Genomic DNA, 16,351 nt, shown 5'->3' with positions numbered 1-16,351 from the left:
TGACCATAGGCAGAGCAAACGTTTGTGTATTACTGTCATGAGACAGTGCTTTATTAATGTGACCAATAGTAACAATAGTAAAGCTTGTGGTTCCTTCCTCCGCTAAACGGTCCGTATGGATGACTTCCGTGTACACTATTGATATTGTCGTCGTTCTCATCATCTGTATACACGTATTCCTCTCTCACAGACATTCCGATGACAGATGGGCAGAAGTGGCTGTCTTTGTGTTTCAACAGATAAAAAGGTTTCGATGTTGGAAGTTGTATACCTGTATAGAAGGGGCTGTCACTTCTACAATACAGAGTAGGTTGCTCATGAACAAAATGTTTAATCATTTGTTAGGCCGTATACGCCTGCTTCTTATAAAGGTTAATGGGACATAATATTATAGAATTGTACACATCCATCACTATTTTGGCGTATTACCATAGTTCTTTCTGTTGTGATTGATGGGAGCCAGGTATTGGAGCTCCAAAAGATAATATTAATGGAATTTAGATTGACTGGTTGGTTGTATGTTGTTAAACGCCCGCTTGAGAATTTTTCACTCATATGAAGACGTGATAATTACCGGTGAAAGGCTGCACAAGTTTGGTCTACCCTTTAATCGCCTTTTACGAAAACCGGGAGGCACTGACAATTTATTCAAGCCCGGATAAATCATAGAACCATGAAGTGTAGCAAAATATCGATGAATATTTGTATTGGAGCTAAAAAAAAAAAACAAAAACAAAAAAACCAAAGTACGGAAAATCAAGATTCTGAACATAAAAAACTCCTGTCGAAATCATGCTTACAGTCCCTGAAACGTTCTACTTCACGATTTTCCCCTTCGCTCACCGTGCGCTCTCTGTTTACAGTTTTGTGTTCACTGTTCAGAAATCGTTCACCGTGCGTTCATCGTTCATTGTCATTCGGATAATCAAAGTAATATGAACGATCTTCATAGCAAGGAATATGTGCATAAGAGTGAAAATACACTTTCATTATATCGGAAATTTGATTTATAAAGTACAAATTTCAGGATTATCAAATGTGAACATGTGAAAATTCAAGGAAAGCTCCAGATCATTCACCAATATCAAAGAATGTAATAAATGACTTTGATCATTACAAAACATAATTATTCTTTGGTTAAAAAGTGAGGGAATAGTTCATAATAAGAGAAAAACTTAAGAACCTGCAGTTATCAATTCAACCCTTATACATGTACAGGTAGCGAGGAACGAGTCCTGGTATATGTACAAAAGACGAGGTAGTTTCTGTTCATAAATATATGTACTCAACACCCCACCCCCACCCCCAAAATTTCATTTAGGAAAAGTTTGAAGTTTGGGCAAAAGCAGAATTTATTATCATTATTTTGTCTCACTTTATAAGACTTTTAGACAGGTCAGTTTCACCCCTCCTAATTTACAAAGAACTTGATGTTTCCGTATATTTAAGTGCACATTCGTGCCCGAAGGTCACACTGATTTGAAAAATATTTCTGATTATTTTACGCCCATATTTACATGCATGAAAGACATTGTCAATAAATGCATTTACTCATTTTTGTCTCAAATATAAAAAAGGATTTTTTCTCGTACATTTCTGCCCCACATATAATATACGTGTAGTGCAGTACAATAAACAGATTTATCCGCATAAAAAATATACAAATACATTGTATTTTAAAATCTAGATGTACATGTAATTGATGGTCACTCTATTTATTTTGTAAGTACATTAATTCTGGGATTATCTCCTGATGTCGATTTACTCTACATTTAGTTGTAATAATGTGAATTACGTAAATTATACGTGAGAATGGACCTTTTGTTGTATTTAGAAGCGTTCAGTTTTCAACACAAGGTACCTATACCACCCGTGTTTTTTTTGTAATTTTTTTTTGTTTAATACATTTATCTTGACTCCATTCGGGGATGATTTCATTGCTAATATCTCCTAATATTGTTAAATCTCGCGATCGCTGCATTCAGCGAACCTGTCCAGTCCGTAATTTCGTTGTAGACGGATGCTGACATTTACATTGCAATCTAAAGGATTCCTCGTATTGCCGCAAATGTTATGTGGCGTCATTTGTCAAACTTTCACTCGATGTTGACTGATGTCCAACATCAAATAAAAAGGACCGGCCAATATTTTAGTGTGAAAATATTTCAATTATTGAACTTTTATTTTCATAAAGGTATAACGTTCTATTTTTTCTTTTTTGCATAGGTTTTGAAATGTACCTGCAACAGTAATCAATCCTTGTATTCCAGTCAAAACTTCCACTTGGTAATTCTCCTCCTTTACTGTTTTCATTGTTCGAGTCCTCGTCATCCCAAATAACATATCCACTCTGGAAAGCTTGAATTAAAGATCGAATGTTGTGTAGATTTATAACGTATATTCATATCATTATTAGAACATGTGTAGGGGCTCTCTTCAATAATAACAAATGAACATTCCGGACTTGACATCAGACAAGAAATTGATAAGGAAAACAGTTACCTTTATCAGTAAGAAGAAATGTGAATTGCCTCACTATCCCTTGACACTATTTGAATTTACCGAAGAGGTGCGATTTTTTTTAAATAGTAAGGGATATGACATATTCAATTACCTCCATCAGGGCATGTACTCCCATGCTTTAGAATGCAGTAGCTCCCCTTTGGCCAGTTGCCTTCTTCATTAACATCATTTGGATCCTTGGTGCAGTAAGATATATTGATATTCTTTGGATGGGTTCCATCGATGCCTGGACAAGCGAATTATGATTTTTGATTTTATTGATATCTATTAGATACGCTTAGTATATATATTCTCATATAAGCAAGCGGTAAGATATACATTTTAGATGTGGAAAAATATACATATAACCATTCATAAAGGTTCCTGCATAATTCCTAAATGAGTGCATTATATTGAGTTACATCTTAAGTAAGATATAATCAAACTTATCAAACATAGAATGTACTTGTTAATCTCTTTATGCAAGGTGAAGACAACGAACAGTGATCATTCTCATAACTCCTATAAGCAATACAAAATAGATAGTTGGGCAAACACGGACCCCTGGACACACCAGAGGTGGGATCAGGTGCCTAGGAGGAGTAAGCATCCCCTGTTGACCGGTCACACCCGCCGTGAGCCCCATATCCTGATCAGGTAAACGGAGTTATCCGCAGTCAAAATCAGTGTACAAGAACGGCTTAACAATCAGTATGAAACACGTCAGACAGCATTTGACCCAATGCGAGGTTGTATTGACGAACTAGATCGTTATAACGACCATAGCATTTCCGAAATGCTGACTTCGATCGAGACTGTTGAAATCCCTGTTCCATCAACTTGTTTGTCAGTAGCTTACCTCGATTTAAAAACTGACTATACGCAAAACAAGCTCTTGCATATCGAATCAGTTGAGATATATAAACATGCCTTGCAGACGTCTAAATCCTCCGTGTGCACGTGATTAACATTGATAAAGAATGGTGTTTTTCATGATGGAAATATGAAAGTAATGAACAACTATTAATCCATAACTTCTTTAACGAGTACAAATTAAATAGTTCGGCAAACATAGATCTCTGAGCATAACACATGTGGTATTCGGTACCTAAGAAGTGTCGATCGTAAATTGATCAGCATATAAAACCCCCAGTAGCAAAATATAATGTAGCATATATGTATTTACACGAAACGCATGGTTGGGAATACACAACCCCTGTCGACCCCCGCCGTGGGCCTCATATCTTGATCAAGTATAAACGGAGTAATTCGTCGTCAGAACCAGTGTGCCAAGAACGGCCTAACACATCAGACAGCATTTAACCCAATGACATATTGTATTGGCAAACCAGACCGTTAAAACGATCAAAGAATTTGCGAAATCCTGATTTTAAAGAAGACCGTTGAAACTCTCGTAACACGAACTTGTCTGTCAGTAGTTTGCCTCGATTTGAAAACTGATTATACGCACAAGCTCATGTGTATCAAATCGGTTGAGATATATAAACACCATATGTAGGTGATAATGGAATATTGCTACACAAACATAGAACGTTGACAATGCAGAAGCTGCAATCATCCTGTTTGTGAGAGAGTTGAGTTGTTAGATTGGCGTTAATATATGTAGTGTCTTTCATTTCGAGTTCAGCATATGCTAACTAAGTTTAAATCGAAATATTTCAAGTGACGAAACATTAAAAGTTTAATTTTGACATTAATCATACACGATTATTTTCATTTAGTGATTAGACTAATGAAGTAAATGATGAAAACTAAAGGCGGTAGTAATTTATAAAGCACAATCTTTCAACAGAGAGAGACGCACTCATTATCGCTACAAGAGACACGTCCTGCAATATACCTGTGATGTCATGTATATGGAAACATGTCAGTTGTTTTTGTCACGGTATTTACCAAAAATTCTTATATCCAACCAAATATACATGATAACTACAACTGAAAGTATCTAAGGTCGTATTCAGAGACTATGTTACTGTTTACCAAAGAAGTGATGTTGGTAATTGTCAGCGTTGTATGTTACACTGTTTCGGTTAACATAATCTTCATTGTCCTGGTTTCTCCATCCTTCCAGCCACCCTGAGGGACATCCGCTCTTTGGCTTGACCAATGTATACGTTCCCTTTGGCCACTTCACTGAATAAATATATATAATCAAAGATTTGTCGTTCATATATTTCAAATCATTTCAGAGAAAAAGTGATAATTTGATATCACATGATTATATAGTCTAACATATTTAAAACATACTAAAATCCCTTGCACATGATTAAAACAGACATACGGGAGGTTTATTTTTAATGTACAATGCTGTATATACTGTGATAGGGATATCGAAGTGTAAAATCGTGTCTCATTTCTCATAAGATACCGTGTCCTTCTCTTCATGTTACCTCTGACAGTCCCAGTCATTATATAAAAATGGGAACAGTTTTTAAATCACTGCTTACATCATTTCTCTACATAATACAGTAGATCAAACACGGAGACCTAAAACATAAGAGATGGGATAAGGTGCATAGGAGGAGTAAGCATCCTCTCTTGACCTGTTAAACCATCCGGGAACCATATATCTTGCTCAGGTAAATGACGTTATTGTCAGATTAAAAATACAAAGAGCAGCCCAACAATCCAAGCGTAGTACGAAACACAGAGACAGCATTTAACCTAACGACAGGTTGTATGCAAATAAAATCAGTATATTGACAATAAACTTAGCGGGACAATTATCTGATGAACTTTAACGCAATTACATGAGCTGGCACAAACGCTTCTTTAACATTGCCGAAAAGCCAAACAGTACGTTAAGAGGTCATTTAAATAATTCATATCTTCAATAGCATATTGTCAAAGAGAAACGAGTAAAATGTGACGATAACGAACGTGATAAATGTCATAACTATTATAGAGAATACAAAATTAATAATAATATAATAAATACATTTCTAACGATTTCATAATGCATCATTTGATAAGTTGTCATTATTTGATTTTGATAATAACACCATACCTGCTGAAATGACAGAAACAAAGCAGAGTACGAAAACTGCATTTCTAACCATGAAACCGTCCATCTTCTGATAATGACCAACCTTGAAAATCCTAGAATTTTAAGTTTGTATTTCTTTAAGTCAACAAAATCATTATTTATGCATGAAAATATATAATACGTAAATGCTGATAACATTTTACATATAAAGCTGTTGTATACAATTACATAGCTGTAACAATAGTGTTTTTGTTACATTTTAGAGAAAATAAGGGACAAAATTTATTTTTACAAGAATTTCAAATTCACCGTATCTTTACTGTTTTGAACATTTTATCTTCTTTTACCATTTTACTTTTTGACGATGAAAATAAGAATAGTGATCAATATCTTAACTTTTATAAAGAATAAAAAAGTAGAGTAGGGCAAACACACAATACTGAACATACCAAATATAATGATTCAGGTTAGAAAAAATATAAATATTACTTAGCTTTCAAGCTTACATTCTTCTCATTTACCACTATGAAAATTAATGATGCTTCGTCTACCGACAGCGGAAAATTAATACCATAACATCATTTTCCCCACCTGCACATTAATACCATCGAATTGCATGTATGTAAACAGCCCCAGTGCAGAAAATGTAACTGAACTTCAACAGTAGTTTTATAAAACTTATTGAAGAACTTTCACGTGAAATTCGTGTGAATAGTTTAGTGTGAAATTCACGTGAATCACTTTTCACATTATTTCCTTGTGCAAATTTTTATGTGAATTTTACCTAAAATGTGAATTTCACGTGAATTGTTGTTCACGTGAAATTCATGTGAATATTTTAACGTAGATATTTTAAAGTGAATTTCATATGAAAAGTGATTTACATGTACGTGAAATTCATATGGATATATTCTGCAATCAAATATTGAATTATATAACACATGCCATCATTTGTACATAAAGATGGAGTTTTTCATATCTACCTGGTGAATAAGAGTACTTAAAATGATTTAAAAACAAATTGGCATTAAACCATCATTTAGATATGAAATAATTTTATTTACGTCATGATTTATAACTAGCGTATTTCCATTTTGGTTTATCCATCTGGTGAATATACCATCATCTTTGAAACCAACAAAAAAGCAGCGCAACAGACTGCATATTTATAAGTTACAAATAAAATACTAAATAAACTGAAAACCTACGGCAAAAATCAGTGATAATACGAACGAACATAAGGCTGCTTTCAAAGTGTTCAAATTGTTTTAAAAGCTTACCGTGTTCCAGGTGAATTAAAAATCATCTGTCATGTCATCTTTTATACATATATTTCTTATAATAATCAATATGCAAATCGTCTACGGATCAATATGCAAATTAATCACTGTGGAGTGCCATGCGCACACTATATGTTTTGGTACTGTGGGTTACACAATTCCAATCTAGAACCTCAGAGAACCAATAATAATTCATGAAAGACAAGACCTTTCCAAGGGGCGTATTTAGGAGTATGATCGTACTCTCAAGCATCCGCATCCATAGGCAAAATAAAGAAATTGGAAATATAATACAAGAATTGAAATAAAAACTAAAGATGAATTTTCCAATCAGTTAGATGAATTCAATACATATTATGTTTCGAGAAAAGAACGGCAGTTGTCAATTCTCTTCTGATTGTCAGTGTTCTCAGAAGCTAAAAAAATGAATGCATTTTATTCAGGTTTTCAATTTAATTATGATTGTTTACTGGTATGAAAATGTATGCAGAATAACTGACCAGAATATGAATTCCATGTTCCCTGGATGCCACTAAACTCGATATCAAGATGCCACGAATCCACGAAAACATACGTTGGATTCATAACAAAATAATTATTGTTTAATTAGTAAATTCCCCTCCGCTATATGAAGGGTTCCTTCTGCCCATTACATAGAATAACCTATAAAAGCAATTTAAAGATCATCAAAATCCTTAAGTCCCCACATTCCAGCATAATGTGCCCCTTTGTTAACAAGCTCTGGGTCCGCCACTGTAGTCATGATTTTCATCACTGTTGAATCAACAGATAGAATTTAAAACATTTCTAATGAATGTTTTAAATTTGCAGTTTTACTTGTTTACACAGAAAAAATGGAAATTGAATTGGTAGGTAACGAGAACAACACTACTACCCTCTAACCCAAAGATGATAAAAATTGATTGCCTATATACAGCTATTGCTCCTTGTCTTCCCAGAGTGTGATGAGGAAAACCTACAAAAATAGCTGGTTTATCTTTGTTGTGTAACTTTGCTCTATACATTTAAAGGCAGTGCATTATTATCATTGAAGTTGTTGGATTAATTTTGTACCACTTAATGATGTTTTCCTTCCACGTTGTTATCACGGTTGGTTTTCTACCTCACAATTGACTCTGTCAACATCTAGATAATCTTATTTCAATGTTGATGAAATTTTAATGGTGGTAATAAATGAAACGTGTTCGTGCTTAATTGCAAGGTGTCAAACTTTTCATATACTATTCTGTTATAAAGTCAGTATTAGTGCATGGTGATTGGTCATATCTCTTTTAAGAACAACTTTGTAAAAACGCTTGAAATTGCTAGGGGAAATGCTGCAAAAGGAATTCTCGTGAATCTGATACATTTTTAAAACCCTGTTTTTAGAATGATTTGAAGAATAATATTCTGCATTTTAGAGTGTAATTGGATGTTTTGATACTTGATACAATTATAATTGGATTACCTGATTAGGATACAGGGCTCACGGTGGGTTTGGCCGATCGGCAGGGGATGCTTACATCTCTGATGTGTCCAGTGGTCCATGTTTGCCCAACTATCTACTTTGTATTGCTTATAGGAGTTATGAGATTGATCGCTGTTCCTTATTTTCATATTTCATTGATGCTTTTAGACTTTTGAATTGGCATAATATGATCTTACACTTACCTTATACAGTTGTTTTAAAATGCAAGGTGAAGATAACGAACAGTGATCAATCTCATAACTCCTACAAGCAATACAAAATAGATAGTTGGGCAAACACGGACCCCTGGACACATCAGAGATGGGATCAGGTGCCTAGGAGGAGTAAGCATCCCCTGTTGACCGGTCACACCCGCCGTGAGCCCCATATCCTGATAGGTAAACGGAGTTATCCGCAGTCAAAATCAGTGTACCAAGAACGGCTTAACAATCGGTATGAAACACGTCAGACAGCATTTGACCCAATGCGAGGTTGTATTGACGGACTAGATCGTTATGACGACCATAGAATTTCCGAAATACTGACTTCAATCAAGACTGTTGAAATCCCTGTACCATCAACTTGTTTGTCAGTAGCTTACCTCGATTTAAAAACTGACTATACCCAGAACAAGCTCTTGCATATCGAATCAGTTGAGATATATAAACACCACATGCAGGTGATAATGGAATATTGCTACATAAATGTGGGAAGTTGACGATGGAGAAGCTGAAATCATCCCGTTTGTCATACAGTTGAATTGTTAGTTTGCCGTTAATGTCTACTTTCAATAAAATATCTAAGTATGAAGCAGAAGTGGACGTCTCTGAGGTGTCCTTTATTTCCAGCTCACAGGGATATATCAAATTGACATATGAATGAAAGCTATCATTGTTAATAGACAAAAGGTCATCAATATATCTAAAAGTCGAATTGAAGGTCACAGCGAGAGATTTTTTCTTCTCACGTAGAAGTTTTTGAATAAATTCTGCTTCATATGAATATAAAAACAGGTTAGCTAACAATGTAAATAGTTAAATATTGTCGGCATGTTCACCACAAAGAAAATAATAGGTCTATCATGAATGTTTAATATTTTAATGTGCAAATACTGCACAAAAAATATGGAAAATATTGTTCTGGTAACATTTTTTCAAGTTCATTGTTTTACAATGTGTAACTACTGCATATTGTATTGAATTTAGATATATATTCTAGTAACTGCCTGTACTGTGGGATTTACGGTCCTTTGAAAATGATTAGAATTAGATACAAATTTATGACTATGCTATTTCATTCTTTTTGTTCCATTCCATAATGTACCAATTCATCATAAAAATAAGTTTTGTAAATTTCTTAAGTATAATCTTAAGGTATTCAATATATAATGACCATATTTTATATCTAATAAATGGATGGTGGAATTTTTGTAATCATGGTATCATTTTGAAGGGTTTATCAAATAAAAATAATCCACCATAGGAATTTTCAAAATTCTGTTTACTGCTTGATTTATTTCACCTTAAATTTAACATTGAAGTATATGGGAAAAGCATATTTTATTACAATATTTTAAAAAGAAATTATATTTTCATACAGGTCTCTTGGTAGAAAGTTACATACACTTTCTCTTAATGAAAATATAAAATAAAATTAACCATTGACCACACACATTTTTAGAAAATTAGATTTTTCTTATTTTTACAAAGGGCAGACAACTCTTCCAAAAAATCTTAAGTGCAAAAAGGTCATTCACCATTCATGTGAATTTCATCTGCTTCACTTTCATCATTATTTAACAATAAACATTTATGTTGATCTAAATCATTCAAAATTGTTCATTATCCTTTCATTACACATGGAATACCTTAAAATGGATATATGTACCTCAATACAACATACGATATGGTGTCTGGTTCACAATCTGTTTTACTAGTCCTGGGTCCTATATCTTGATCAAGTAAACGGCTGATTCAACAGGGGGAAAAATTTATCCAGCAATCTAGTCTGATTTTATGGAAGCACTTGAAATGCAATAAAAATGCAGTGTGTTGTACAGAGATTGTAAAACAAGATTTTACTTTTACATATGGGATTAACTACATCTGGTGGGTTTATTCTCGACAGTCATTGTATGTCAATTTATCATCTACATAAAATGTCAAAATTCAATTTAAGATATGTAATAAAACAAGATGTTGAATCGTCCTCTTCGCATGTGTTATCTGAACATGAAAGGGTGGCGATTTGATGACGAAATTAGTGTGTGTTTTAGGGGAATATTCTGTTAGAGATAAATACCGTGAAACTGGAACTATACGAACTCTAGTATTTGACAGAATGTGTGTTTGGTACTTTACACTTAAAATATGAAAAGAAAATAAATAACTTCAGATTTTACAAGCCTTTTGTCTTGTGTTTAATGTTTTATGCTTATATTATACGAAAGGAAAATAAATAATGTCAACTATTATAAACCTTGACAATACTATTTCTGTCCACCAAAATGTCTAAATATAAATCGTATTGTAATAAAGGTTGATGAATTATTCACATTTTTAAAAATCCCTCCAAATATCCCTTAAAATGTTGCAATATTCCAATATCTTTGCACATCTTTCCCCCCAAAAAAGAAATGGGATAAATTCAGTCGGAGAAAAGAGACACGGTGAGACCGACACTGCATAGGTTTACAGATTTTTCGAAATTAAGAAGGTATGTATAACAAAAAATGATCAATTCTACAAATCGTATAAAGAATACAAACTCCAGAACATGGCTTAGATGGAGATTTCTGAACATCTCACCCACACGGCAACTCGCTCCAAAACCAAGACGTCTCGTCCTCTTGTTAAAAACTACTCTCCCAGCTTATTTCATATTCTTATTTGACGGCTTTAAGTTGAATGTAATAGCAAAAATACAATGTTGTCCGAGGAAAATTCAAACATTGCTGGTAACCTTTATGATTTATTAATTAGTAACCGTATAAGGTTTACATTAAGACAGCTCGCTAGGACACCAATACCTAATGTATACATGGATGATCGGTTCCGCAGCTGATCTAAGTCAGCAAATCTGTTGACCAGTATATTTCCAGTTTTTTAGGCTATGATTCCACAATCTTTGAAGACAAGGCGGAAGGAACATCTCGACAAGGTAAAGAACACCTATAGCTAGAAGTATCAATTCTCGCTTTCAGTTTGGGGTTGTAGGGGTACCACCTGGTGCCTCCTGGGTGTCGAGACAAATTTGGAGTTAATATTTCTATTATATGAGGAAAGGGAGGAACAATTACTTCACTGGTTGTAGTAGGCTATCTTTTTCCGTTTTCAGTTTTGCACTGTAATGATACCACCCGGTGACGTCTTGGAGTCGATTCATATTTAGAATTTCTATTTCTACAACTAGTATACAAAGAGAAGAAATGAGAAAGTATATACTGGTTGGAGAAGGAAGTCCTAATGAATACTCAATGTCATGCAGACATATAATAAGAATCAGCACTTTGGCTTTAGAAACTTATAGAGTTATAAATGGCCTTGCTCTGTCATGTTTTAATGATTTAGTTAAGATCAAAGAGAATAAATATAATATTCGTTACACTAATATTTTACAGACTACATCAGTCTCAACATCAGAGTATGGTAAGGAATCTCACAGGTACTGGTATCCTGTAGCAGTACTATGAAATAGCTTCCCAAAACATTTTTGGGACGAAATTAATCTTAATCATTTTAAACCTTCACTATCCCATTGGAATGGAAATGGCTGTAATTTCAGTTCCTGTAGATAAATACTTTCATATCCACACTTCTACATCAGATCCTGATATGTATTTATTACTTCTTGCTTTATGCCTTAACAGTGTGTGTATATGATGTCTGCTATTGATGTTAAGTGTTGTAATGAAAGGTGAAGATAACGAACAGTGATCAATCTTATAATTCCTATAAGCAATACAAAATATATAGTTGGACAAACACGGATCCCTGTACACACCAGAGGTGCGATCAGGTACCTAGGAGGAGTAATCATCCCTTGTCGACTAGTCACATCTGCCGTGAGTCCTATATCCTGATCAGTTAACGGAGTTACCGTAATCAGAATTAGTGTGTCAAGAACGGCATAACAATCGTTATAAAACACGACAGACAGCATTTGACCCAATGATAGGTTGTATTGATGAAATAGATCATCATAACCACCGTGGAATTTGTAAAATGCTGACTTCAATTGAGACTGTTGAAACCTCTGTACCATCTACTTGCTTGTCAGTAGTTTGCCTCAATTTAGAAACTGACTATACGCAGAACAAGTTCTTGCGCATTGAATCAGTTAAGAGCGATAAACACCATATGCAGATGATAATGCAATACCGGTACACAAATATGGGACGTTGACGATGGAGAAGCTGCAATCATCCGTTTGTCATACAATTGAGTTGTCAGTTTGCCGTTAATGTCTACATTCAATAAAATGTCTAAGTATGAAGCAGATGTGGGTGCTTCGGTGGTATCTTTTATTCCAGGCTCACGGGCATATATCGAATCGACATATGAATGAAAGTTATTATTGTTAATAGACGAAACGTCGTCGATATATCTAAATGTCCAATTGAAGGTCACAACAAGAATTGTTTTTTCTTCTCACGAAGATGCTTTTGAATATAGGCTGCTTCATAGGAATATAAAAACAGATCAGCTAACAAAAGAACACAATTCCTGCCCATGGGAATTCCAACAAACTGTCGGAAGACCTGATCACCAAAGACCACGAAGGTAATTTCAATAAGGAACTCCAGCATATTTTTAATTTCAAGCTCAAAGTACTTGTGCGTGGAATCAGAGTGGTGTTTAACAAAGTAAGTTTTTGGATGAGTGATCACTAGATATGATTATATTCTTTTTTCATTTTTGTTGAAGAAGCAACTTTCTATGATATCAAAAAGACTAGTCTTTAATTTATCGTAAGGAATGGTCGTGTATAGCGTTCAGAAGTCATAGGTTTTGGTGTTATTGATTTGGGAAAAGTTTTGCGATTTCAAGTTTGCTTAAAGTTCTTTAGAAGTTTTTAGAACCCACGTTTGTTTAACACCACTTCTGGCATATGTAGTCGCACAGTAAGTTTGAAGATTCTCCTTCACAGCTGTTAATATTTTCGTGGGGAACAAAGATAGGTGCTTGATGGAGCACTTACTGGATCCAGCAATGTATCTTTGTTTGTAAGGGTTTTTATGTAGTTTTTGAATCCAGTATAGGTACGGTAACTCATATTCATTCGATCCATTGACTGGGATATTAAATGTGTCTAAAACTGAAGCATGGTTTTGACAGGACAGCTGGAATATAAGTACGATTACCAAAAGTGGAATTAATGCCAAGTTAATTTGAAATACAGTTGTAATGGTGAGCCTTACAATCAAAGACGATGTTGTTACAAGCTCTGCCAGCTGAAACCAAAACATATTCCTCATGTAACCTATTTAATTCTTTTATCACTTCTTGTTTACTAAACACAGAAGCATAGCTGGTACGTACGTTTGTTTTAATATGTCTAATGCGGGATTTTAATAGTCCTCTTATAAATGCGGTTAACCCATTCTGACAATGTATCAAGTTCTTCTTTTTCATAAATAGATGAAGTTCTATCCCCAATTAAAAGACCGAGATTCCCTGTATTTAGGACCTTTTAGAATAAGTGATTTGAGGTTCTCATTTTCAACTATATCAACATCACCAGTAATGACATGTACAGCTGGACTATAGTTGAAAGAAGAACAAGAACACGTTGGTGGATTACGTAGAAGATGATATATATTTAGGCAATACAAAGTTTCTTTATAATCAAAATGCCTGTATGCAATAGTAGAAATATAGCTGTAGGAATTACAGGGTGTAGACCTAAACTTGATTAAGTTGGAATACACGACTGAACCCTTTTATGACGAAGGATATTGTTTTTATGTTGACGGAATCTAATATGTGTCTGTCTGTTCTTTCTTGTTGTTGTTTACGCAGCATGTTTTGTTTCTTTGTTTCTAAGTTTTGAGTTTAATTTAGCCGATCCGTGATGTGTTATCATGCATTAATCTTTGGTGTATTGTCTGTGTTATTTTCTGTTGTATGTCCATCAACCCTGCGTTCGTACAGAGACCTATGGAGATCAAAGGTTTGATGTAACAGCTGCCACACTATGGAACAGTTTACCGATAGACATCCGTTCGTGTGGCACTGTCAATAGTTTTAAGACAAACCTCAAAACATATCTTTTTAGGAAATCTTATAACCATATTTTGTAATATATTTTTTTTTAAGTAAAGGCTGGTTTGTCGCATGAACTCGTGAAGTTTAAATTGTTTTATTTTATTTGGATGTTATATTTTATGCTCTGATTAATCTTATCATGTGTTACATTTTACATTGTTAAAGCGTTTAGAGAGTAGTTACAAATTATACAATGCGCTATATGAATGCCGTACATTATTATGATTATTAATTTATAGCATTGTTCTTATCTATTTTTAATATTGCTTGATAGTAACTTACAATTTCTAATTTAGATAGATAGTTTTTATTCAAAGATTTCTTTTATTGACTTTACTTTTAGCTCAATTTAGCCATTTGTGATGTTTCCATGCATTAGTTTAACGAAGTCAATATGTAATGCATTGTATGCGTTGTTTTTTGGTGTCGTTCCAATTTTCCTCGATGTGTAAAATTGTTCAACCTCAAATTTTAATATCAATATATAATATTAACTTGCAATATTTTAAACATCTAAGAATTTTCAATTCAAATCATTTTTAAGCATGATTCTCTTAATGTGAATTGACTTTACTCTCGTATGCAAATGAAACCTTTAAACATGATAGACTTATGCTTGTAGTATCCCATTAGTTACTTGTTACAGATGTACGTTGTACATTGTTATATCTCGGTCTAAAAGCTCCATGTTTCGTTGTTGTATTGACATGCCGATTTAAAATAAAGTTTATCTTATCTTATCTTAGGTCTGCAATATCTGGATGTGTTGTTCAGCTTGCCTGAAGTTTGGTATATTCTGTATCGCGTAGGCAATAAATTGCTTCAATGACTCTATAGCTGTAATCTCTGAAGACAAGGCGCAAGATACATAGGCGAAGGGTAAAGGAGCCCTAGGACTACCATTTCCCGTTTTCAGTATGGGTCTGTAATTGTACCACCTTATGACCCCTATTTCTTTCTAATATACTACTTTGTATTGCTTATAAGAGTTATGAGGTTGATCACTGTTCGTTATCGTCACCTTTATAGGAGTTATGAGATTGATCACTGTTCGTTATTTTCGCCTTTATAGGAGTTATGAGATTGATCACTATTCGTTATCTTTGCCTTTATAGGAGTTATGAGATTGATCACTGTTCGTTATCTTCACCTCTATAGGAGTTATGAGATTGATCACTGTTCGTTATCTTCGCCTTTCATCGAGGAGGAGGAAGGCACAAACTGCCCATTGGTTGGAGTAGAGAATCGTAAAGGGCTGTCAATGTCATGTAAACAAGAGGTCTGTGATTCCTGAAGGCGTTATTTAGGTTGACTGAGAGACAATTTACAGAACACGTAAGAAGTAAACGTTATATATAAATGACTGTCTCTACAATGTCCTCAACCTTTGGTTTTTCTTGAAAATATCCCCTTAGAAGATGGATGGATATTCATTGAAAATACTTAACTTCCCTTTATCCAAGAATGATTTGTACCAAGTTTGACTGAAATTGACCTCAAGGCTCTGGAGAACATGAAAATGTAAAACATTAATGACGACAACGATCACACCGATTACAGCGACACGCCAGATAAATTTCAATCAGAAAAGGTCGCTTGGCCCTTTGTCTCAGGTGACCTGAACAGTACTTGTACTTAGCCAATCAGAAATATGGAGGTTGGCGTTGACTTGTCAATTATCCGCAGGTTCGACAAACAACAATGCTCGTAATTGTAAAACATACACACACACACACACACACACACACACACACACACATACGTGTAACGCGTGTCAAATGAACACCTTAACTTCCCACCTGCAACTGAACACTTCTACAGTTATTGG

General features: G+C 34.3%; 1 protein-coding gene across 1 annotated transcript; it reads right to left on the bottom strand.

Annotated features, from left to right (window-relative positions):
* Positions 1 to 53: 53 nt before the first annotated feature.
* LOC130048773 (uncharacterized) lies at positions 54 to 4,932 on the bottom strand. Its single transcript, XM_056145824.1, has 5 exons — positions 4,914 to 4,932; positions 4,504 to 4,656; positions 2,615 to 2,749; positions 2,241 to 2,358; positions 54 to 294 (listed from the first exon to the last, which is right to left on the bottom strand). The coding sequence occupies exons 1-5, from the start codon at positions 4,930 to 4,932 to the stop codon at positions 54 to 56; spliced, it is 666 nt and encodes a 221-aa protein (XP_056001799.1).
* Between the last annotated feature and the right edge of the window lie 11,419 nt (positions 4,933 to 16,351).

This window comes from Ostrea edulis, chromosome 7 (assembly GCF_947568905.1).
Source record: "Ostrea edulis chromosome 7, xbOstEdul1.1, whole genome shotgun sequence".
NCBI lineage: Eukaryota > Metazoa > Mollusca > Bivalvia > Ostreida > Ostreidae > Ostrea > Ostrea edulis.
Note: the sequence above shows the minus strand (reverse complement) of the source record. Positions and strands in the feature narration are given on the sequence as shown.